This window comes from Manis javanica, chromosome 13, assembly GCF_040802235.1.
Source record: "Manis javanica isolate MJ-LG chromosome 13, MJ_LKY, whole genome shotgun sequence".
In the NCBI taxonomy this organism is placed as follows: Eukaryota; Metazoa; Chordata; class Mammalia; order Pholidota; family Manidae; genus Manis; species Manis javanica.
The window spans coordinates 391,256-416,636 of record NC_133168.1 but is presented as its reverse complement, the minus strand read 5'-3'; the positions used below and the strand labels follow the sequence as shown (position 1 = coordinate 416,636).

Sequence of the window (25,381 nt, the reverse complement as noted above, 5' to 3'; positions counted from 1 at the left end):
GTATGTGTAGAAATGGCCACCATTTACCACACTTGCTATAGGCCAGGTACCACTCTAAGCTCCTTATCCCAGAAAATAGAGGTCAGTTTTCTGTTTTCCTAAAGAAGCTGGACTTGGAGTGAAACCCAATTCCCTGGCCCGGTCTTGGGCTCCTCCTCTCCCAGCAAGTCCTTGCCTCCCTGCCCACCTGCTCTGGCCCCGGGCCTGCTTTCGAATCTCAACTACAAACCGCACAGCTCCTCTTCTTGGCCTCCTCTCCCTTCAGATCTCAGCTTGAACGCGGCCTCCCGGCCACCCTGTCTGTTGATGGCTGTCCTAACAGCCGGCTGTTTCCTTCACGGCACCTCTGCCCTCTCGTCTGCGTCCCCAGCGGACCACGTGGGTGGTCCACCGCTGTACACCAGCGTCTGGCGCAGCAAATATTTGTTGGACAGACCGATAAATGAACGGGCAGCTCTTTTCCAAACCCCATTGACCTCCCCATTCCCTCCCTCTCCTGTAATACGATTAAAGACAGACTGGCCCTTCTAACGCCTGGTATCACAAAGCTCTACTCATGACTGGGCATCACTCTTCCCCCAGGAAGTAGAGAACAGATTTCCTTTTATTCATTCAACAAATATTTATTGAACTTGCTGTCGGGCATTCAGTGAATGGAGATAAATAGGATACAGTTCTCCTGAGTAGCTCAAAATAAATGGAGAGAGAGAGAGAGAAAATCTGTGTCTGGGTGTCTGTTCTGAAAACACAGACCAGCACTCGTCAGCGGTGAGGCATGCAGGTCGGCAGCCACCTAGGTGGTGGACAGAATGACCGCCCCAAGCTCCCCACAGGCTTGTCCTGGGGCCGAAAACCCCGGCAAGAGGGTTTATCCTGCAGGGGGTGGGCGGCGTGACGGACAGAGCTCAGGCAGTATGGCAGCTTCTCCATCCTGAAGCAATTCAATCACAGCACGAAACACAGATCTTGCACAATCGTAAACGCGTGCCCAGAACTGTGTGTGATTTCCAGCCTCGCGGTTCTCGTAGCCTGGGTACAGCCTTCATGTGACTGGGCTTTTACCACTTGGAATTTGTGAGCCAAATCCTAAATGAGTTTTTCTACTTATCAGTCAAGGCATTTAACATTTTTCTTCCTTATTAAGGAAGGTATTAAAAGAGTTTATAAGAAAATAAAATCTGATTCTCAAGTTGTTGGAAAACATCACGACATAGTACAGCCAGTGCAGCCGAAAAAGGCCGGCCAGGCTGCTACAGGGGCTCCCACAGCTGTGAGCAGCTGGGACCCCAGGAGCAGCTCCTTCATTACTGCGTCCATCTGGCTTGTTTTTTCCTTACTTGTGACTGTGCATGCATTCCAGCATACCAGTGACTGCTTTTTTGGGTCCTACGTGCAGTTGTAGGCCTGTGACCACAGTTTCATTGCTTTCAGTCTCTGTGATAGAGAAAGCAAACATTTTATAGTAAAATAAGGGCTCAGAAGCTCTTTTTTTGCCAATTTTTTTTGACATCGTGGGTTTTATGTGGTCGCACAGCCGGGACGTCCATTGTGCTCGCCTGCAAAGGATCCTGGGTCTGTGAGAGGCCGACGTCTCCAGGAGGTGCGGCAGGAGGAAGCAGGCTTACTCTACTTTCTGTTTTTCACTTGCTTTGAAAACTTTTTTTTCTTCTTACACTAAAGGAGTGACCAGTAACTATTTTTGCTTTAACTTTTTTTTTCTTCTTACACTGAAGGAGTGAGCAGTATCAACTCGCAAAGGCCAAGGTGTACCGTCTGCGCGGTGACCATCAGGTGCATTCTCATCGGGGGATGGGGAAGCAGTGCATTCTGGGCCCAGCGGAACCGCGAGCCGTGGTTTCCAGCTGCACAAGCACCCCTGGGTGGACAGCTTTTCCAAAGTGGTCTTGCTGGCAAGTAGGTGCAGTTACAGCCCTGACGTGAAACTAAGCATTGTACACCTGCTTTGAATGCTTACTTGCGCCAGCAAGAAGGACCTGGCAGGAGAGGGGACTGGACTGCAGGATCCATTTAAAGAACAACGAGAGCCGCTGGTTTTGGAGCGCTTACTGCAAGCCAGCAGTTTCCTAGTGACTAAAATACATCATCTCACTTAATCCTCACAGCAGCCTTGGTGGGCTACGTCTCTGCCGGAGGCCCCGTGATGTTCTGGGCTTACACAGCCCTAGGAAAAACCGCAGAATGCGCTGGGCTTCCCGACAGAATGATGAGACGGCCTTCGGAAGCCAGGAGAGTTGGGGTGCACAGTCCCACCTGTGCGCTCTCATTTCCCCTTAGTTTTCCTTCTTTTTTAACTTTTACTTGTTTTTTAATTATAAAGGTAATGCCTGTTTTCTCTAACAAATTAAAGAAGAGTATATAAGGTTAGAAGGAAAATTTCCCCTTCTCTTCTTCATTCCTTGCCCTCCCCCATCCTATGATCAGTTAACAGTTTCAGACTGTTTAACAGTCTTTAAACATTAATGGTTTCAAAAAAATAACCCATGTGGGATCAACACCGTATCCTGCTTTTCCACTCAATCTTTTTTTTGTCAGAAGGTGGGTTTCATTCTCCTTAACAGAGACCTAGAGTCCACTGTACAAACAGATCACCAATTACTCACCTGTCCCCTCACTGACAGGCATTTTTGTTGTTTTCTTTTTGATGCTAAGACAATAATGCTTTAGTGGACACGCCTGTTCACATATTTCTGTGTGCTGGTTTAATGTTTCTACAGGACAGATTCCTACAGGCGAGACTGCTGGGCCCACGCGAGCACGTTGAACGCTGTGAGGCGGTGAGGGCGCCTTCCAGAGACGGTGCAATTTATGCTTCTGTGAGGGTAGATGAGGTGTTCATTTCCCTATAACCTGACTGACACTGGATGTTGTCCAAGGTTTTTATTCTTGCACATCTACTTAGGAAAAAGGTATCTTAAAAATCTTGTATATATGCATTTTTCTTCAGTTGAATAATGTTAAGCTTGGTTTCATACGCTCGTTGGCTCTTTGTATATCTCCTATGAGTTATTCCCTCCGCCATCCAAGCGCTCTCCTGCCGTCCACCACCTCTCCTGGCTCCCAGTGCACCAGCAGCTGTCTCTTAGCAGAGGAGAGAACAGAGAGAGAGGGGGAAGGGACAGGACAAGGAAGGCAGGTCGTGAGGCATCAGACACCGAAAGCGTTCCCAGTCGGGAGTTCGAATGCTCACATTTTAAGAGCCTGCCTGTAGGGCCTCCGGAGACTGGGCTGCTGATGGTGCCATTTCCAGGCTTCAGCAGGTCATGTAACTTCAACTGGAAGATCTTCCTCAAATTAGAACAACTCAGGGCTTTCTTTGTCTGTCTCAATGAGACCCTCTCCTGTTAGCAGATAAAGGCAACTGCTTGGGACTCAGGATCACAAAGCCCTTGACTAAGTATTCACACCTCTGGATGTTAAGCTAAGGAACTAATCAGACACGCCGATAAAAACTTAACATACGTGATGTTTGTCATACCATTGCTTATTGACTCAGAAACTGGAAACTATTTTTACATGTCCAACAATAGGGAATAGTTTAAAAATGACTTGGTAGATCCGTCTGATGAAATCCTAGACAGCGTTTGTACATGATGCTGGAGGGAGCATATTGACTGGCACTGGGAATCATTTTAATTTTACATTAAATATATATATGCAAAGAAAAAAAAAACAGAAATAAACATGTCAAAGCCCAATAAGGAATTATATTTGGGTGATGGAAATGTGAGCTGAACTTTTGGGCATTTCAATTTTGAGAGTGAATAAATATTACTGTTGTGATCATAAAAATTATACAGAATGCTTAAAAAGTAGTTAAAGGTAGAAGTCTTACAAAGTTATCCCTTTAACCTGGAAATCATTGAGAAATAAACGGAACCCTGAGCTGCTGCTGGGTGCCGGGACCGGCGGCGCTGCCCCGGGCCTCCCTCCTGACCTCAGCCACTCTTACCTGTGGCTTCTACCTCCTTCTTTTAAAAATTATGCATCACTGTATTCTCCATTCACTTTAAGAAGCTTTATATAAACTGCACATCTACAAATACATAAATTGTGACTTATGCCAGCATTTAAAATTTATAACTCATTTTGAGGCATCAGGTATTGAGTCAGATGCTTTGAATAATTTTTTTGTGTGCAGTGATTATCTGCTAAGGAAAATGCATCTCACAGCTGTGTTTCATCTGTAAAGCCCTATGGTTATTTTCCACTGGCCTCAGTGGAGATTTAATATCAATAATTGTGACAGATCTTTCATCTCTAAGATTTTACCACTTTCAGAGCTTAAGACACTGATACATATTCATTCATTCTCTCGTTCAGAAATAATTCAAGGGTCTCTTACATGCTGGTCACTGTGCTAAAGGCTGGGGAATTACGGGTTCATCAAAATACACCTCTGCTGATGTGCAAAAGCTTGCGTTCTGGAAGGAGAGGCAGACGCGTGCGTACGTGGGTGCCATGCTGGTGATCAGCTGCCGCGAGTGGCAGAACACAAGGGAGCGGAGGGCCTGAAGGAGGGGCGGGCCTGGGGAGGTTACCAGGTGCACACTTGAGTGAAGTCTTTAAGATTCATGCAGGGAGAGTTGTGTAACTCTAAGATGCTACAGTTCATTGAATGGTACACTTAAAATGGGTAAAGAGCGAATTTTACAATATTTAAATTAGATCTCAATAACGCTGTTTAAAAAATAAGAGGTATAGAACTGGGTCATTTGCACAAGAACGGGAAGAACATCCTGGATAGGGAAGAGCATGTGAAACGGGGGGCGGCCGGTCCTAGGCTGCGGCTAGCAGGTAGGGTAGAGAAGGGTGGCTCAAGTCTGTCCCTTGGGGTCCAAGCAACACAGTCCCAGGAGCCGGAGTCCCTGGAATAGCGCGAATGCAGTCTCAAGGGCGTTCTGCACCCCTTCTGATTCGTTTCTGACTGAAGGCCCCTTTCTCTGCTGAATCTAACAAGGGGAAGAAGGATGCAGGGAAGGAAGGACTCAGATTCCCCAGAATTCGGGCAGCAGAAAAATTTTCTAGAAGTCACTCAGCTGACTCCCCTGCTTCCAGGCAGGTTTCAGTTGACTGACCTGCACAGAGGAGACTTTCCCACAGAAGCAGGTTCCAAGTGGGATGGGCTCTGACCTAAGGTGAAGCATTCTTCCAGAGCCCCTTGCCAATCCAACCGCACGCACACGGAAGGCCCGGCAGGAAGCAGATGCTGCCCTGCACTCCCGCCTGCCTGGGCTGGTCCAGTGATTCGAGGCACTGACACGCGGCCCTCGCTTACTTAGCTACCCAGCCCGGAACACCCAGAGGCAGTGAGACTCACTTACATGGCGCCTGGAGATAAGGCCCTCCGGGATAGTGGAAAGGATGGTTCCACGGAGTGTGTGGGAAAGGGTGTGCAGGCAGCACTGGGGCGCACGCCGGGTTCCTCTGAGGTTCGAGCTGATGGAACTCCCTGGACCTGAGCGGCCTGGGCAGGTCCTGGAGGTAACACACGGAGGTGAGGGGCAGCGGCCTCTCTAGCTGCCTGAGCCCCAGGATGTCCTGGGGCTGGGAATCGTACCCCGTGTCTATTGTAGGCAGGTCTGGGGCGGCTCGGGGCCCACAGGGCTGGGGCTGGGGCACCGTCTCGTGGCCGCTGGCCGCAGAGTCCGCCGAGGCATCAGGTAAACTTTGGTCTGGCTTGCCTGAGCCATGGCCAGTGTCGGAAGAAGCCCCTGAGAGCCGAGATCCCAGCCATCGCTGATGCTGTGCCATCAGTGGAAACCGCTGCTCTGGGATGAGGGCCCCCACCACATGCTGGGGCCCTGGCACGCTGGCTGCAGAGGAGCCTGGGGGAAAGCCTCTGCCGGGGTCCAGGTGTCTCTGCCAGAAGCTGTCTCCGTTCTCCTCCAGCAGTTCAGTGCACAGGCAGGCGACCTGCTGGGACACAGGCTGCTGGCGGCCTGGAAGTTTCAGGGGTGCAGGAGCCTGAGAAAAGTGTCCTGGGGGATAGTGAGGGGCTCGGGGTGCAGACAGGCTGTCCGGTGCCGTGTTCCTTATGTTTGGAGCGGGTGGTTCTGGTTCCTCTTCCAGGAAAAACTCTGGGATCGATCTCAGTAACTGACTCGGGTACGGCTCTGATTCATCGACCTCCACAGGAGTGCTTCGGCTCATTCTAGTTTCTGGAACAAGAGGAAACACGCCATGGCCTTAGAAGACACACTGTTTTGTGGGGTCCCCATTGTGTGACCTTAGGGGCCTTCATTCAAGACGTGGTTTAAATTAACAGCGTGTGACACGTGCTTGCAGAGGTTCAGTCACAACAAATTGTTCACTTACTCTCCAGGCAAAGGCATCTTTATCTGGAAGGTGATTCAAAGAATGTGACTGGACTGTCGCGTGGTGGACAGCACAAGGGGACAGCCCAGAGGAAGGTCGGCAGCGAGGCCTTGGGGAGGGGGAACATCACAGCACGGGCTGCTTCTCGTGCTCACGGATGCGTGGACTGTGTGGGGGGTTACACCCCAGGCTGGTGCACTGGCTGCCTTTGAGAATGCGATTAAATGGGGGAGAGAAGGGAGGGAGAGGGAGGGTTTCACCTTTTAAACTTTAAAAATTTGCTCCCTGTGACTACTGCCTAATAATAATAAAAAAAGATTTTGAAACACACACACACAAAAAACCTGCATTAAAAAGCAGCAAAAAGAGGCCATGGCGACATTTTCCACTCAGTCCACAGGTGTTTGGAGGATGTAGATCCTTCTGGCACCATGCCTGCAACCAGGTGGCCATGGCCACCGGGCCTGGGGTTGTAGCTGGACTAGCAAGGCAGCCCCTAGCTCCACCAGCCCCTAGCTCCCCCAGCCCCTAGCTCCCCCAGCCTCTAGCTCGCCTAGCATTTAGCCCACAGTCCAGGTAATCCTGGTTTTATCCACAGACACGGACTCCTAATCAACGTGACAAAGCGAGAGAGAAAACCAGCTGCCCTGACCCTCGGGTAGGTGAGACGGTGCCCAGGCTGCCCAGGCTGCAGAAGGGGGCAGGCAGCACAGGTGGGGGGCCTGCGGAGGGAGCGAGACATCCCCGAGGCCTGCTCTGTGCGGGCCTGGCACACAGCGCACTGCCCAGACAGCACAGAGGAAGGCGCGGCACTGGACTTCTGAACCCACCTTTTGCATCCATGTAGAACTTCAGCCTCAAGCATTTACTGAGGGCTTATTGTGCCTAAAATCCCAGAGCACATCGATTATTGTTATAAGGCACCTTCTCTCGAGTCCTGCAGCCAGCCCAGTGATGACAGGACAGCATGCGTTTTAAGGGGCTTCCCCACAGAGCAGGATGGGGAACAGCAGCACCCCAGCAGCTCACCTTCCCCGCCTGCAGAGAGGCCGGCAGCTCCCCTCTGCACTCCTGTCCCAAGGCGGCTGCCAGCCCTCAATCACCCGCCCTGTCAGCGACCTTTGCACTTACTTCGGGTGCACCTTCAGCCTCCCGGGCCTGGCCGGCCCTGCCTCCCAGCCTCAGGCACCCCGTCTCCCGCTGTCCCCTTTCTAGGCTGCTGTCTGTACCGTATGTGCCCCTTTCCCCTGGGCTGTGTGGAAGAGACCTCATCCCCTTGTAAAAATGAACAGGAACTCACCCAAAACACAACCATTTCAACTATTTGTTATTTTTAAAGGCTCACCATTGTTTCCTTCCTTTCTTACAATTTTTCTACAGCTGTGAAGTTGAACTCCCATCATGCTCTTCAGCGGTCAGGAAACACAGCCACTTTCTAAAGGGCTGGACGAGGGCCGCGGGATGCCCGTGAGCCCCGGGGCGCCCACAGCCAGGAGGAGGGAGGAGACGGCGGGCAGTGGGCTCTGCGGCCACTTCTCCTCCCGGGCCTCCGGGCCTCCCTCTCATCGCCTGCCCCTCAGGTCCCACTGCGGCATCCTCCGAGTTCTCGGAGGTGGCCTCCTTAGAAGTGCTTCCTTAAAAACGTGCAGATTCTACTCCTCTAGCTGAGAAACGTCCAGAGGCTTGGAGGAAGCTAATAAAAAAGGTGAAGAGTATGGAAATCTGAGGAGGCTCACAGAGGGGCTTCTATAGTTAAAACTGGTCTGAAAGGGAACAAATCACCCCTCAGATGGTAGCAAATAAACCTGGTGGGGCCACAAACAACCTCTCAGGGAAGCTACACGGTTAGTAAAGTCTTATATAGCACAACAGCCCCTGATGTTTTAAATGTGCCACTATTGAATATTCAAACAGCAGACAACTACTGACCCTACTAAGTGTCCAACTTTATGCTCTGTATCCTCCTTCAGGTATAAGCACAATTAGATTTTTTTACAATAGGAAATACCTACAAAATTCAAGAGCACAGAAGGTATACAGCGAGAGGTAATCAAGATTGTTTCTAAAGACACATAAAACATTCCTACCTTTCAGATGCTTGTGATCCAGATCAAAAGAGATAACTAGTCCAGGAAATCTAGACCTCAGGGCCTTTGCACTCACTGTCCCTTGTCTTCCCAAGCCTGCACGGCTCACTTTGTTCTGCCTTCCGCTCTTCACCCTGGCCACCCTCTCTGATATTCGTATATGCCTCTGACATCCTCTCTCCTCCCTGCATAACCAACCTCTCCAGCAGTATATACCACAAAACGTGTATTATAAACACAAACATCTAATGCAGACCATGTTTATTTTCCTCCCATGCCCAGAATTTAAACTCCACTAGGCTATTATTTTTGACCACTCGATCATGGCTGTATTCTCAGCACCTTAGATCTCTACCTAGAAGGCACTCAGCGAATAGTTGTTCAATGAATAAATGATCGATGCCTGTTTGGGGAGAGGATAGATTGTGCAGCTGGAAGCGTCACCAGCAGTGAGAATGTCAGGGTCCCTGAGGGGGAGCCTGTGGGATCGGATGGGATGGCCAGGCACTCAGAGTTCTTCAATTCACCCCACATGGGCATGCTTCCCCCCTCCTCTTTTCCTTCCTTTCAAACGTTTACCAAGTACCCATTAAGTGCCAGGCCCCAGGGGCCTGGGCCGTGCCTAAGACGGCAGAGGTGGCCCCACCCCACTTGCAGAAGAAAGGCTGGTCTGCCACCCAGCGCGGTGGGGACGTCTGCACGCAGCTCCGGGGGAGGACGCAGCCGGGCCGCCCCTGCACCCTCAGAGCTTCCCTAGGACAGCAGAGGGTGGGCCCCCCAGCCCTGGACCCCTGCCAGAACTGACCCCACCAGCAGCCCCGCCCCAGGGTGTCACCGAGAACACATATAGGGAAACGCACCTCAGAGGGCCACAGACACATCAGTGGGTTGTCCTGGAGATGTTTCATTTTTGGTCAATAATGTCAGTATGGTAAAAATGCTCCACATTAAACAATCACCCAGTTCCTCACCATTCCTGACCACGTCCATCTTTCTGTGTTTTAATCCAGGGCTTCTCACCTGACACCCCCACCATTGTCGCCCTCGCCTGGCCTGCGTGCCAGTCCCTGACGAGGGTGGTGCTTAGACTCAGGCGAGAAAGCTTGCTTTCCAGCCATGATCTAGAGGAGCCTGGACCCCTGAGGCGGACAGAGACCTGCCCCAGGCCCCTACACCCCAGGGCTGGCGATGCCTGGACGCCCCTGGGCCAGTGAGCATGTGTGCCCGGCTCGCGAAGCCCGGGGAAGCTGGGACCTGTCAGGCCAGGACAGCAGCGGTCACCTCGGCACAGCACATGTCCCCGCGGGGAGGGGGAGGCTGGCGGAGTTCCTCGTCCGGAATCCCCTTCCTAGGCTTACAGCACCCAGAGGTTCTTAGGTGGGCAGGGCGCCTGCGTATTCCACTGTGTCCCACCCACAGGAAGACAGGTATCATCCGTAGCGGTGGCAGCGACTCAGGATTGTCACAGCACATAGCCTCTGCCCCAGTGATTTCCTATCTAAGGGGTTCCTCTGCACGCCACTGTGTGGGACGAAGGGGCTCCGGCGCAGGCAGACCACGGTGCCCATGACACAGAGCAGAAACAACGCGGGTCCAGAAAGTCCTGCTTTTTAGAACCGCCCCACAGGAAGGCTCTGCATCTCCCCGAGAGACCGAGTGCGCTGTGTGAGGCGACGGGCAGCTCTCCTCTCCAACACGTACCGTGAAGCCAGGAAAGGAGAGGACGGGCCACTGCAGGCGCAGGGGCCTGAGACCCCTGCCCGCTGCCAGCAGCTCCCTGAGAGGGGCCTGCGTGCCTATGGATGGGGCAGGAGGCTTGCTCTTCCCGAGCCTTGCGCCAAGTGCCCATTTATCTGCAGTGCACAGAGGAAGGCTCCACCCGTGGTTCTGATGCCCACAGACTAGAAGCTGGGCGAGGGAGGCCCTGCGGAGGGCAGCCGGGCAGCCAGCGGCTCCTGCGACACAAAGGCCCCTTGGCGGAGGCGAGGTCTGCCAGGGGCCCTGGGCGGATGCAGCTGGGAGGAAGCAGCTGCACGGCAGGGCCGGGCCCACGCTGATCCGACCCAAGGGACAGGCATTCTCTTCTGCTGGCGCCTCGCTGCCCTTTGGACTGTGAGCTCTTGCCATCCGACTGGGCGCTGCTCAAAGGCCCTAAGGCTTCGTGTGTTCAGGCCTCTCCCTTTGGGGGCCGCTCTGCCCACTCGGGTCCGACACCTTGTCGTTGCCGCCCCCCCCACCCCGGCGGCCGGGCTTGGCGGCGGAGCTTGTACCGGGTGACAGCAGGTTGACGTCCAGGGTCGCAGGGCTCCCTGCTGTCCCGTCCCCAGCACCTGCCATTCTTCCCTCCTCTCTCCCCACCCCTCCCTCTCCTTTTCCTGCAAGGGCCTCAGTCCCCACGAGCTGCTCCCGACTCTGTCCCAGTCTGTGCCCAGCAACCTTTTTCTCCTACGACACACCTGCAGCCGGGCTCCCCTTTGCACGGCCGGCGGGAACTGGCCTCTGGGCGCACAGCCAGGTCTAGCGTCTTCTTCTGCTGTGGCTTTTGCCTTCCAGGTAGGCTTGCCCTGAATCAGAGGGACGGGGACCGAGGGTGGTCAGAGCAGGGTGAGGACCCCTCCAGTAAAGGACCCCCACCAAGACTCCATATTAAACAATTAAGCAAAGACAGAGTCACATTAATTCTCTAAAATAAATACATCAAACTAGGAATATAAGCATTCTTCACTGAAGATTAGTTAAAACTAAAAAGCCAGGAATAACCTGGCCTGGAATGTTTGAACATCCCCCAGATAAGATAATACCTCAGCATGGCCCACGTCTTGTTTGTGTCAATTAAATGAGGCTACTGTAAAATTTACTTCAGCTGCTAAAATGCCCCGTTTATCTTTAACTTTACCCAGAGGCTGCTTTTCCTCCTCCAGCCCTAATCCACTCAGTAACTCAGATCACCTGGAAAGCAAGGCAAGCAGCCTTGAGAAGCTCCCAAACCAAGAAACTGCTACTCAGAGAAAGGATCAAATTCCTTGTTAACTCTGCAAAACAGTCCGGAAAACTGTTAAGAAACTTAAAGTCTCTTCAAAGATAAACATTTAGAGACCATCTGGTGGGTCTGCATCCCCAGCCCTTTGTCTCTCAGCCGCCTATAAAACCCCTAGACAGCCGCACCGCCCAGGCTCTCCCGTCCCCTCGTGGCCTGAGCCAGGAGCTCCGTCTGTCCTCTCACTGAATCTCTAAATAAAAGCCTCTCCCTGGCTCTCCTACCTGACTGTTTGCTAAGTTCATTCTTTGACTCTGCAAACAAGGACCCCGGCATCATCAGCACGCATTTCTAGGATGTGGGGAAATATGCAGGATTTAAATGCACAGGCTCTATGCAAACTCCCAGTAAAACTAATTCCTCCTTAGGCCTCACTTTTCTCATCTGTAAAATGGGGGTGATGCCAGGACATAAAGAAGATGCAGATAAACTGCTGACTGTAGGGGCCTGGCCCCTATCAAAGCTCCCAAGAAACAGAAGCTCTTTTGTCACTAGTTTCACAGCCACGAGTGACTTGGCTTGCGGCTCTCCTCCCGTGTTCAAGGGCTTTACACCTGGACGCTCACACCCACTAGTGAATGAAGACCGTATGTTTTAACCAACATGTGTATTTCCAGCACAGTCGATACGCATCACCTCACTTGGTCCTTAAAATGAGCTGGGCCACAGGCAGCGTACAGGGTTTGACCTGACCACTCGTGTTTGCAGAGGCTTAAACACTGAGAGCTTTTCCAAAGTCGCACTGGCCAATCTAGCCTATGGATCTCTCTCCATTGAGCCACATACTCGGGTTGGCAAACTTTTCCTGTAAAGGTCCGGAGGTAAATAGTTCGTGCTTTGTGGACCACATCAGCCTGTCTCATGTTCCGCTTTTTTGTTTATCTTTAAACAATTCTTTAAAAATATAAAAACGATTCTTAGCAATATGCCCGTGCGAAAACAGACCATGGGCCACCTTTGGTTTGTATTTTAGATCTCCGACACAGATTTTGCCAAATCAAAATACAAACTTAATGAAATCGGTATTATGCTCAAGAAACCTTACTCTTTGTTAGCATACTTGACATTTTTGAATATTTACTATGTGTCCAATATTGTCCCAAGTTCTTTACAGGTGTTGACTTACTTCATTCTCACTGCCACTCTGTTCGACAGGCACTATTATCAGCCCCATTTTCCAGACGGGGAAAGCGAGGTGCAGGAGGCTAAGTAACCTTCCCAAGACCACGTGCCCAGTGGGTAGCACAGTCGGGATTAAAGTCCAGGCAGTTCAGCACCGGAGCATGTGCGCTTAACCATCTGTATCTGGGTTGGGAGCATTGACTTACCAGCTATACTTCCGGGAGGAAGAGGGTGCGGGGAGCTCAGAGTAACCCTGAGAAGCTTCAGGAATGATATATTAGCTAAAGGGGCACGGGGACAGGCCACCTGTGCTTCATAGAGAATCGCCAGGCTGGAGACCGTGGCGGCCTTCCTCCGTGCCTCACAACAGAGGATATGCACGGGATTGTGGAGGAATCTTGATTTGAGAGAAACACTTGATTGGATCTCATTAGATTTTAATCATAAACTGAATTAAAAATAAACTGAAAAATGGTTGACAGAGTACAAACAAAGGGTGATGCTAAATGGTGATGCGTCTAGCGAGGGATTTCTTCCAGGGGCTGCCTCTGAGGCAGGGGCGGATGGGATTCAGTGAAGGTGTTTCGTCCCTGGAAGAGGGCAAACGGCAAGAAGGGGAAGGGCAGGGTGGGCAGCCTGGTGACCGATAGGCCGGATCACCAGCTCCTAAATAATCAAGGCTTGCTATTCACCAACTGCTTGCATTTTTTGAGCATCTTTCGGGTAAACAAGGGCTGAGGAGTCCTAGAGACATGATATCAGTACTTTACAGCAGGGGGGATCCTCAGATATTTCCAATCACAGATTCTCAAGGCCTTACTTCATTCCCCAGGGAGTAATTTCTTTTAAACTAAAGGTCTAAAAGTCACAGTTAAAAAAAAAAATCTTTGAACTCATTAACAGCCTTTGTTTACTGCCCAAATGCATGCAAGCTTTCACATCGGTTTGCTTTGTGGAAGCCGGACGGATTTGAGTGAACTGCTTGGCTCAGGTTCAGTTCCAGTGAAGAAATACTTCCAAGTCTGCGAGCAGAATTTCCCAGACGGAGAAGCCCTTCCGTTGGCTTGACAGAGGACAGGAAGCAGTGGGGGCCCGGGAGATGGGGGACACTCACTGGCCCTTGTTCTTCGGACCTTGCAGTGCGACTCAGGCTGCAGGCGGCCCCTGACCTGACCCCTGTGTTCGCTCAGGAACTCTGAGCTGCTGAGCAAGGGGGTGACGAGTTTAATGGGAATTTACAAGGCTGATGATAAACATTTAGGGAACAACCTCAGACCAGCCAAGGGGAGTTTGTTTGCTCAGTTCTGTTTCAGGTAAGGTTTAATTCATCCCAGGCCCCAGGGTGAAGGAGAGGAAGGAAGTGGGGATGGAAAGGAGGCAGGGAGAATGGGGGAGGAGAGAAGCCAGGAACGTGGGGACACCCTGAAGGACCTCAGCAAAAGATTGCCCTTCACTGGTGTTTCGAGACTTAAATTGTGATTTTTATGTATCACTAGTCTGAGAAGGGGCAGGTGGGAGGAAAGGGAAGCACAAATAAGGTAAACGCCAGCCAAGCCAGGAAGACAGCACAGAGGAGAGGCCAGAGGCGGGCGGGAGCAGCGACGCGGGAGGCGCAGGAAAACAAGGGAGCAGAGAAGAGCCGAACCTCCCTCAACACAGGGGAGCTTCCAAGGCCCCAGCCAGGGGAGACACTGGGGCTGGGGTTCCCATCAGTCCCACCCTAAGCCGCTGGGTTTCAGCTGCCCCTTCAGCCAGTTTACAACTTCCGGTCTCCAGAAAGGTCCGGGCGCACGTGCACACATGCACACCCACGCACGCGCACCCACGCAGAGGCAGAGCGGTAGGAGGCTTGCTGGGAATAAGACACAGAGAACGTCAGAGGGAGGAAAGGTCAGCCTGGGCCTCGTGAACTAAAAGTATCTTGGTGACGACCCTCCGGGAGAAGCAGAAGAGGCCAGGGGAGCTCTGGGATCCGAACCCTCGGCTGCTTTCTTGCGCAGGCACCAGAGAACTGTTTGGGTTAGGAAATGTGATCAAACGTTAGGGGTCATTTCGTTGAGTCTGAACGGAATTTAAAGTTTAATGTAAAAAAATAAAGTTTAATGTGCCTCATCAGCGCTTTTTCTTTTTTCTGCAGCAGTTGTCTGCAATTCATGTTTTTAAAGAAAACATGATCAGAAATTGCCTGCAGCAGAAAAATGATTTGAATTCAGGGTATTTCTGAGATTTAGATTTTGCAATATCTAAATTGCAGCTTTAATTTAGACAAACTGTCCTCCTAGTCTATCTCCCTGAGTGCCTGTTAGAGAATGTGTACAAACACGACGGCGTCCCCCTACTCTCAGCACACCCTAAAGCCACCGACCCTCAGTCCTGAGACCAGCAGGCTTACTAGTGGCCCATCTTTGCACCTCCAAAGACGGCAAGCCTGACGAAGAGCCTTCTCCCGTGCAGCAGCTCACGCCCAGACCTCGTGCCAGGCTCGCCCCCCTTGCGGTGCCGCTCCCACATGGACCATGGAGCCGCCACGCAGATCAGCAATGATGCCGGGGGTGGGGGGGTGGGGGAAGTGCTTTCTGGATAAAAGCTCTGCCGGCAGGCTAGCGGCAGTCACCCTCACATCAGATGTGGCTCATTGTTATTTGAAAATAAAGTTGATGACTCATCACAGAACCATCTAAAAACACGACCAGGACTACACCAGGGCCTTGACATTCCACAGAAGCATCTTAGCAATACCTGACCAGCCAGGGCCTGTTGGAACTGTGTTGACTGAGCGTAACTGCCCTAAAGGAACAACAACAATTTTAAAAGAGTACTGGTTTGGAAAAGGTTAAGGATTCTGTGTGTCTGCCACCTAATAACGTGTCCCGTCAGAGTCACCGCCCTGGCATGGCATCAGGACGCGCTTCGGAGCCCCCTTAGCCTTCCCGCGCAGTGAGGGTCTAGTCCCCGTTTGGTTTCCAGCCCCAGCTGTCAGCAGCTCAGCCTCAAGCCGGCCTGTCTGCACCCTCCCTGGCCTGCTTGACGCTGTGGGAAAGTGCACAGGACAGGTAACCCCGACGGGACACCAGCCAAGTCAAGAGACCCTGCTTCCTCCTCTTCAGCTGGAGCCAATGACAAGCCTGCCCGGCTCTGTGCCTGGAGACAGGGCAGCGAACTAGAAGTCAACGCAGCTTTTGGGGTGGGAGGCTGGGCATGACGAGGCGTTTGCTGGTGCTCAGGGTGCCGGGGGGCGGACAGGAGCAGACACCGCATTCCTTTCCTTGGGGTCTGACTAGCCATCGAGGGTAGGAGGCAAAATCAATCCATTTTGATAGCCGGTAAACACAGCAAGTCTTCCCAGACCAGACTTCGCACAGCCTACCCGTCTGGGATGCTCAGTGCCCAGCCTCATTTTGTTAGACGGGAATTTAGACAAAATCATGTTAGTTTACTCGCCCCGTCCCCCAAAGCCCCTCACTCTTCGTTGGGGAAGAAATCCAGGCCTGGGGGACGAAAGTGAACTGCCTGGGTTCTAGAGCCGGCAAAGGGTGGGGACGCTTGAGAGCACGTTTCTGGTCCTTTTTACTTATTTGGTCTCCTTTTCTCTAAATACCCCCTATTCTAAGAGATCGTATTGAACTTGAAAGTCACATGAAGTTTGATCGCCTTCTAAAATCAAGTCGGGGCATTTCTCCCTGGTTTGCCCTGACGGCTCCGTCCAGTGCCAGCAAACGGCGGGGCTGCCGAGCGGCGGGACGCGGGCCAAGGGGCTGCCCGCGGCCAGCACGGAGCCGGGGGAGCTTCCTGGCCCGAGAACGGGGGTTGGTTATTTCTCGGCAAGAAGCAGGGATGAAGAAAGCCCAGGAGCTCCCCGCCCCCGGCTGCGTGTCCCTGGGCTGGAGGCCAAAGCCCTCGATCCCGGCCGTCCCTGCAGGAGAGGGGCCCATACCCGACGGGCACCCGCGGGGACACCGCGAGCCAGGCCGACGGTGCGGGCACCTCCCCTCCCCCAGCTGCCCGCCTTGGCGCGCCCGTCTGAAATCCCGGACCGCCAGCCCCGCCTCGCAGCACAGACCCAACGTCTCGGCCCAAGTCGGCCTCCACGGCACAGGTTCGAGGCGGGGAGGGGGCGGTCCGGGGAGGGAGGCACCGGCGTTCTGGAAAATGCACCCGCGGGCGCCCAAGGCGGGCGACAGCTCCGAGCGACGTACCTTAGAACCACCGCGGGCAGACGGCCGGCCGGGCACCGCTGCCCGTCGCTCTGCTCCACCTCCGGTCGCGCCGGCCCCCCTCCACCCTCTCCGGGCCCAGGTAAGCGGCCGAACCGGCTTCGAAGCAGGAAGCGGAAGTCGTATGCAAATTTCTACTGAGGCCGGGCGAGCCGCAGCCCAGAAACTCCCTGCGGGCGGTGAATCAACGGCCGAGAAGCCACTTTACTCAGAACAGAAACCTCGTTCACCAGAAAAAGCTGCAACCAATTGGGCTGCATTTTCGTTTTCACCACCCAGCTAGGTCAGTGCCAGGCCCGGCCCCGCAGCACAGCTCCCTCCGGAGAGGCCCCTGGGGGCGCCTGGGTGCCGGGACTGGTCATTCATCAGCACCACCGAGGGGGGCAGATAGCCGAGTGGGAAGCGGGGGCTGCTTGCTATCTCTGCTCTTACCAGGAGGGACCCCTGCCCCATCCACAGCCATGCGACGGTGGCTTTTAAGCGCGCGCGCGCGCACACACGCACACCGTCCTCTGCTGCTGACCTCAAGTCTATCTCCTCTCCTTCCTTCTTGTTTAGTCAGTAGCCTGCAGAATTTACTGCTGAAGGAGCTGCTGGAGGCAGGATGGCCGAGGAAGACATGTGATGGGGGCCTGGCAGCCAGGGCGCGGCCGAGGGACCCAGTGTGACCTCCGTCTCACCACAGGCCAGCGGCCCGCAGCCGGGTGCCTGGGCAGGTGCGCTGAGCCCCCAGTGCTGGCCCTGCCTTCCCCTGAGGAGGCGTGACGTTAGCCCTGCCGGCCTGCTGTCTGCCCACCCTGTGCAATGTACAGGCCCCAGCCACCCCCATTCCAGCTGCCCGGGTCTGCCCCCGCGGCTGCTCTGCCTTCCATGGGCAGAGGGAATGTGGCTTGTTTTTGAAATAAAATAGCAGGTTGCATACATTTTGGTTTGGTTTTATAATGGAATACTATGCAGCTATTAAAAATCGTAAGTATTTCTACATACTAATATGGAAAAGTGGTTTTGAGATATTTACTGAGAAATGTGACCTCATTTGCCAACGTATATGACAGATACATGCACACACACATTTGTGTGTCCCAGCACAAGCACAGTGCCCAGAACCCAGCAGGTCATCGCCGGGTGGCCGTCCAGCACTGAGATGAGAGGGCTGTTGTGCTGCTCACACATACAGGCCGTTTGGTTCCTGTTCCCCCACAATAAGCATATTTTGAAAAGAATAGTACTTACTACCTCGGCCTCGAACTTTCTGTCTCACAATTATATCATGAAAATCTCTTAGGTCAGGGAAAACGAGCGTTCTCTGTGGTGCTGCTGACCCCAGGGGACCTTGAAACGCAGTCGGGAGATAAGCGCGCAGGGGGAAGGAGCTGCCGGCAGGCGGAGGGCCCAGGGCGGCGCTGTCTCTCCTCTCTCGCCCGTGATGCCTGCCAGGTGCAGCGTTGGGAGGCGGCCCGTCAGGGGGAGTGGGTGCCATCCTCTTCCCGTTTCCCTCTCCTACTGTTCCCAGACAGGAGGCCGCAGGGCTCCCGGGAAGTCGCCAAGTGCTGAAGGGCCCCTTTCCACTGGCTGGGCCATCCTCCTGCCTCAGTTCATCCCTATGGAGGGGCAGGTACTCGGGGAGCGAACGGTTCCCTAGGGGGCCCTCACCGGGTCCCGCTGAAAAGCAGCCTGGGGATGTGGGCTGTTCAGGGGGGGCTCTGCACAGAGAAACCTGCCTGAACGAGCCCGAGGCGCCCCCAGTGACTGGGTCCCGGACGGCTGGGAGTCTGGGAGACGCGCCCCTGTGCCCAGGAGTGCCCACTGGGTTTTCAGACCAGCGCTTACACCTGGCCCCCCTCATGGGGGAGGGCTCCCCACACACGTGCCGTTAGCACGCTGGTCCCAACCATCCGGGACTCGCGTCCGTCTGACTCCCACTGTGCCTCTGAGGAATCCACTGTCACGCATCTGGGTGTGGATGGCTCCAGAGCTGCCCCTCCCTGTGCATGTGGCCTCTCCTCCCTCGGCTGCCCCGCATTGGCCGCCCCTATGCTCGTAGGTGGAACACGGGAAACTTGCTGCCTTTGCACAACTCTGGACAACAGTCACGCAGAAAGAAAGGTGGAGGCCTTACAAAAGCCGGGCTTAGCCACCCTGGCGGTACGTCGATGCAGAGGCCGCTGCTGGTACCACAGGGACAGCGGCCACAGCCCGCTTCCTCCAGCTCACAGCCTGGGGGGCGGGCTTGTGTCTACCAGAGCCCGGCGTTGCTCAGTGTTCTTGCAGAAGGCAGATAAAGGTGAAGGTCAGCTGTCCCTGACTCTGTGAATGAGACGAGACGAAACCAGCCCAGACCAAGCCACTCGCACCTGATGTTCCACAGCATTAGTCTATGAAATGAAGATGGGAAAGATTCATCCCTTGGACAAGCCTCGATTTTCCATTTTTAAATGCTACAATTTCGAGGGCTGAAAGGAAAAAGTGAAGCTACGGCAACCCCTAGGACGAGAAGGAACCTCTGAGGCCTCAGACCCCGGGGCAACACCCCACCTGCTTGGGTGGGCAGTGGCAGGAAGAGAGAAACACCCAGGCCCCCAGGGGCTGGTCCTCGCCGGGTGTTCCAGTCCCACACCCTTCAGAGAAGGCTTGCCTTGCTCCAGACACGCTAGATGCGCAAGGTGTGCAAACGGAGGGGTTCTCAACACAGTCTGGGGCCTCCCAGAAGTGAAAGCTGTGGACATGGAGGCAGTTCTGAACCAGCCGGCCACCAGCTGCTTCTCCACGGCTTTGGTGCCCGCTTACCATCCAGGGGGCTACCAGCCCCTGGCAGATGCCAGAATCCATCACTGTCTTCCCCATGAGCCCCAGCAGGCCAGGAGCTCCATCCTTCTTGGTGAAATCCCCATCCTGACCTGCTTAATGTAGCAGAGATGCTGGTAACACAGACCCGCACCAGGAAAGGGTTTGCTCCGGTTTCTTTCTCCCCAAGAGGTCCCTTCCCCACAGTGCAGATTTCGTCTTTTGTCCATTCACTCACCTGACATTATCTCCTTCCCTTCCTAAGGGGACACTGGGAACACAGCCGCAGAAGGCACGCCATCCCGTGGCCCCAGGCAGTGAGTGCCTACTGACCTTAGAGTTGCATACTTTAGGGGGAGCACTCTAAGGCTCTGGAGAAGCCAAAGATTACCTGCCCCAGGGTGACTCTCCTCTCGGTCAGCTGGGCCTGAGGCGGTTGGCAGCTTCCCCTGCTAAAAATGATTCAGTCCTATCCTGCTAGAGTCCTCATCTCTGCCAGCGCGGGAAGAAGAGCTGACCTCCGGTTCTGCTTATTAAGCGCTAGAGGCCATCTAAGAAAGGTGCATTTCCTCATTAACATTCACAATGCCACTACGAGGCAGGGGTGGTAAGGTTGCTACCACTACTGAGCATGTTCTATGTGCCAAGCTGTTTTCATTATCTGCCCAAGAAAGTGAAGTATAGTAAAGTGTTTCTCAGGATTCCAACAGCTGCTCACCAAGGGAGAGGCAGATGGAGACCAGGTTTGCTTCCTAGGGGCTGAATACAGCGGGCGAGGCAGAGGAGAGGAGAGTTCAGAGAGGCACAAGCAGCAGACGGCCGGCAGGGTGGCAGCCAGAGAGCTTCAGGAGGAAAGGATGCTTGAGCCACTTGCCTAGAAAAGGCTGGGATTTAACCCGTGCAATCTAAGTCCAGGCTCTGGGCTCTGTGCCCTAAGTCCTCCACACTAGAAACCACCTTCCCTTTAACAAGCAAGTGAAGTGACCACCTCCTGCATCCCACAGGAAGTATGGCGCGACCCGAGCACACCCAGGAGCCCCGGATAGCAGGGCTGGAGTTAATAGTCGCCTGCCTTTTCCGACTGAGGGTCCTGGTCCCTAAAGCCGTCCTGCCGGTATCTGCTGCCCTCGCCCTTCCCTCAGCAATGCCAGAGCACCGTCTCCCCTGTTCCAAAGCACACCCAGGCCCAAACCAGCTCGCCAACCCTGCCTTTAAGGGTTTGGGGTGGCCAAATAACAGATAACAGAGGCCAGGACCCGGCAGAGCCCAGCAAAGGGCCGCAAATTCACAACAGGGCAGGCTGACTGCAGCTCTACATTCACAGGGGTGGGGCAGGAGCACAGAGGCCTGTCTGGCCTGAGGGCTTCAGCCGTGGGCAGGTTCACTGTGGACTCAGTGAGACTGAGAAATGACAACATTATGTCCCTGGGGTAAAAGGGGTCATACCTGGCTTTGTTCTCCCGTTGGAAGGTCGAGCACTAGGATCCTGTCTGCATCCAGCACCTGCAGGTCTGTGGTCCGCCTCCGTCTCTGCCTTCGCCCAGCGCACTGGGTGGAGCTCTTTCGTACTGACTCAGCCAGCAGTAGCTCATTGCCCGCGGGTGTGGCAGCTGTAGCCTAGCAGCAGGCCAGTTACGCCATCAAGTGGCTTAGGGTCAGCTGAGGATCCTGGCCCAGGAACTCCCGTTTTCCCCACCAGGCCCCAGCTCTCACTCTCCTCTTCCTAAAACAAGCTCACCCCATGTGCAGGGGCACAGCCGGAAAGAGGCCACATCAGAGCCCTCTGCAGCCGTAGTTCTAAAATTTCTCTACGTATTAGAATCTCCTGGGAGCTCTGCTAGTGGACTCAGTATCTTAAAAAGTTTCCCAGGTAATTGCGCTGTCACACCCATACTCTCAAACAGCTGTTGTCACGAGTTAGCATCCCCGTAAACTGCCTGGGGCGCTCTCGGAAGGCAGGTTCTGGTTCAGGAAGGCGGGGGTGAGGCCTGGGATTCTGCATCTCTAACCGGCTCTCAGCTGCTCCTGAGGCTGCTGGCCTGTGGACCACAGTTTGAGTAGCAGACGCCTAAGCACAGGGCTCCTAGGTGGTACCTCCTGAGGCCCCTCAGCTTTGCCGACATGAAGACCCTCTCAATGGAATTACCAATGCCCTTAATCCCTGACCTCGGCCATTTCTTTGGAGTCTGTTCTGACCTCTTTCATTTTACTCTGGGCATGTCTGTCTTATTGCTGGGGAAGCCCCACCCCCCGTTCCTGCCACTTCATTATGCAGGTCACTTCCGTTCTCCCTCCAGACGCGGCTGGGAGGCTTGCCTTTCATGACCACGCAGCTGTCTTCCTGAACTTCCCCAAGCCCATCCTTTCCACACCCAGACGGCAGATGCACGCGTACAGGGGGTTGTTGCTTTGTACCGATTCCTGTTACTTCAGCAGAGACTGAGGCTCAGTGAAAATGGCCCTAGTGTGGTGTGAACGACCTGCACAGAGCAGAGATGTGGGGTTAGAATAAGAGGAGCAGAAAAGGGGCCTGAGGCCAGAGGCGGGTCCCTCAGTCGCCCAGGCTGGTTCCCCAGACCCTCCGGGAATAGAGACACGGGATTGTCTCGGACCTGAACAGAGTGAGTCTGTCCTGTCTGCTGTGTACAAGGGTGGCCAGCAGGCCGTTAAGTAAGCCTGACTCTCCCTGCAGAGTGGGGCCCGGCCACCGGCTACAGGCCTTTTGTCACCCCCGCGCCTTCTGCTGGAACTCTGGGTGGGGCGACTGGCCGGTGTCAAAGGCGAGGAGGCTCTGACACCCCACCACGGCCTTGCTGAGGCTGACAGTGCACGACAGCCCCTGCTGCAGACCCAGGCGCTTCTGCTGAGCAGGTCCACGTGCCAGCCAGTGCCTGCTCCACCGGGCATCGTTCAGGGCCGGCCCGCCCTGGAGGGACTCCAGGGATGTTCCTGCTGGGGACAGGAGTTAGATCTGATCCAAGCTGCCCCACATCCCCCAGCTCCCCAAACCCACGGGGTTCTGTTTGACAGGCTGTGAATTTTGCTAAAACTTGTCTCTGAGAGAAAGCGTCTCGGTCTGCTGGGATGTTCACCAGGCAGGGAGCTTCCTGCCCACAGACACCGGGTCTTCACCTAGGGCGGCTCTGGTTTTCCTGCGTGGCCATGCTCTTCTCAGGGCAGCTCGGAAGGCCTGGGGCCTTCCCATTGTCTGCACCTGCCTTTCCCTTCCTGTGTGCGTCGAGTGGCTGCCTGGTGAGCAAGTGCGCGGGGCCACCCGGAGCCCACGTGCAGAGCTGAGCTGGGCAGCCGGATGCATCAGCTTAGCAGCCTGTGTGCCAGCAGGACAGCGGACGCCTAGTGGGGTGGGACGTCCCCAGAGCCCCGCTCACACCACAGACCCTGGGCAAGGAAGGCTGTTTCCGTGTCTGCCACCGAGTTTTGGAGTGGGCCGTTTCGCAGCAAGAGGTCCCTGAGTGTGCTGTGCTGAAGGCACAGAAGGGCGGGCACAGGCGGGGCGATCAACAAGAAAGCCAGCCAGGGCCGCCCTAAGAGGAGCTGGCGCCCCACCCGCACCCCGACTCGCAGACTTGCCAGCTGCCTGAAACCCCCCCGTGTGGCTGGGCTCTATCTGCCCACCCAGCGGGCCAGCTCTCGGCTGGGAAACAGGCTGCTGATGCCCAGAGCTCTTTCTCTTGCAGAAACTGCCCCTCAGCAATTCATGACCATGGGTGAAAGATCTAGATTTTGAAATTCCAAACTGTCATAAAAAGGCAAGACTGGCCTTCTGTGGCTCTGATCTTTCACAGGTCCCAGAACAGCTCAGGTGCTGCCCACCTGCAGGGTTGTCACATACAGGGGCCAGGTGTGCACTGCACGACCCTACAGATCACCATTCAGGCCATCTCCTGGCATACTTATTACAATAGTTTCCTGGCAGATGGCAGCAAAGTGTCTTGAGGTAGGATAGCTTTTTCTGATTTGCAAAAAGGCAATTAACAGCTCGTTGCAGATGGCACAGAGTCCAAACTAGTGTCTAATAAATCAGGCCAGTGGCAGAGGTTGGTGGAAGAGAACAGAGTGAGGGGACCATTAGGACGCAAGAAGTCCCTTTGGCCCACTGTGCTGGGCACCCAAGAGATAAGAAGGGTTGAGATTTGTGGGGTTCAAGGTTCAGCCTTGCAGGGCCAGCAGTTATGGAGGAGACAGGGTCAGGCCATCAGGGAGAAGTAGGCAGACGCAGCTACGGATTCGCCCTGAAAGGCCAAGACCTCAGTGCTGACTGGGTAATGGTCCTTTGTGGGCAGATGGGGACGAAGGGAATGAGGGAATCTCAGTAAAAACGTACGGTTCTTTGGGGTGGGGAGCAGGGGTGAGGCTAGGAGGGCGAGAGGAAGGAGAGTGAATGGGGAACACGGGGCTGTGCTGCTGAAGGGCAGGGCGTCTGGCACACCCGCAGGATCCCACTCAACCTCTTACCTCTCTGGCTCTGAAAACCCAGCAGAGCTTCTGAATATCCAGGTGAGCTGCAGGGGGACGTCTACGCAGGCGTAGGTGGCAGGATCTGCACGCTGCCCCCTCTTTCAGAACCAGCCAGGCGCAGCTTGTCCCATCCGCGTACATGGTCGGCTTCCACTTTCCCCCCCAATGAGAAGCCAGCACTGGTTCGGATCAGAGCGAACACCCACCAGAGCCAAGTGCGGCTTCCCTTCTCCAACACAGTGAGGCGCAGTGACAGCGGCGACTCAGGGCCTTGCACACAAGTGCTTTCTGATCCGCACAGGACAGCAGGGCTCGCACAGGATTGCCGGCCGTTTTCTTCTCCTTCCCCTCATCTCACAGATTATGCTTTGGTGAACAGAACCGGAGCTGTTCATGTTGTAAATCAAATTAAGTCCACTGAAGTAGGAAAATTATGCATTTTATGTAAATGATGTGGGCAAGTTATTATTCAATTTTTAACAGGGTTTTCCCATCACTTTGCAGTGTTGTATGTAATATGGTCTATTTACCAGAAAGCACTGTTTTTCACTCCCTGATTCTCCAGGCAATTGCTGCCACTTGCTTACCGCTGTCTTCCCTGCGCCCTGGGAACCGCGAGACCATCAGGCTCCGTCAGGCTGGCTTGGGCCCTGAGCCATCTCCGGACGCTCTGGCTCCCTCGGGTACCTTCCAGCTCTCATCCCCGGGGAGGAGCCTAAAACGGGGGGATTCACACACCTGGACTTAGTTTGTGGGTGTCTGTAAACGACTCCTTTGGTAAAAGTAAACACACGCACCAAAAAAAAACAGATAAAATCTCTTGCTGGAGATAAAATCTCTTGCTGGAGATAAAATCCTAGAGATAAAATCTCTAGGAAATAGTAATATTTCCCTGCAGTATTACACGTGCACTTTTCATTAAGAACACTGTCTGAGTAATACCCATTTCATTCTCTCTTGCCTCCAATTAGCTCCTCACTGATGGTTACATAGCAGCACTTGGTAATCAACCAAAGGGAAAAGATTCCCAAGCGTAATAACCGGGACACCTTGCTGCTGCTTGTCCGTTCCGCCGGTGGAGTCGGCGAAGCAGCCTGGGGAGCGGAGGGAGAGACAGCTGGCCGGGGTCTCCGCGGGGAAAAGCCTCACCAGCCGAGGCGGGGAGGGGCTCCAGGCCACTGTCCCTATTTCCATTCTCCACGTAGGTGCCAGCCAGGCCCTGGAGCCCACTGCCCACCCAAAGCCTAGCTCCCTGCCCTCTTGTGGTGTTTTCTGCCACCTCCTTCAGTTAGCAGCTCAGCCATCAGAACAAATAATGTGCC

General features: G+C 54.2%; 1 protein-coding gene and 1 long non-coding RNA gene across 5 annotated transcripts in view; one reads left to right on the top strand and one right to left on the bottom strand.

Moving 5' to 3' along the window:
* The window catches only part of TRAF3IP2 (TRAF3 interacting protein 2), a 32,612-nt gene extending 15,697 nt beyond the window's left edge, over positions 1–16,915 (bottom strand). For 3 of the 4 annotated variants that reach the window (XR_012124657.1, XM_017658796.3, XM_073220772.1), the window contains exons 1-2: positions 16,779–16,915; positions 5,343–6,179 (exon numbers count right to left, since the gene is read on the bottom strand). Coding sequence is in view for 2 of the 4 variants with exons in the window: in XM_017658796.3 (XP_017514285.3) it covers positions 5,343–6,171 (829 nt within the window). In the remaining 2 variants the exon portion in view is untranslated. The remainder of the gene's footprint in view (positions 1–5,342; positions 6,180–16,778) is intronic. The other variant, XM_017658798.3, reaches the window with a different exon arrangement.
* Positions 16,916–16,939: 24 nt separating this feature from the next.
* On the top strand, positions 16,940–17,719 carry LOC118971306 (uncharacterized). Its single transcript, XR_005059681.2, has 2 exons — positions 16,940–17,079; positions 17,355–17,719. It is a non-coding gene; the product is annotated as an uncharacterized lncRNA (long non-coding RNA).
* Positions 17,720–25,381: the final 7,662 nt, after the last annotated feature.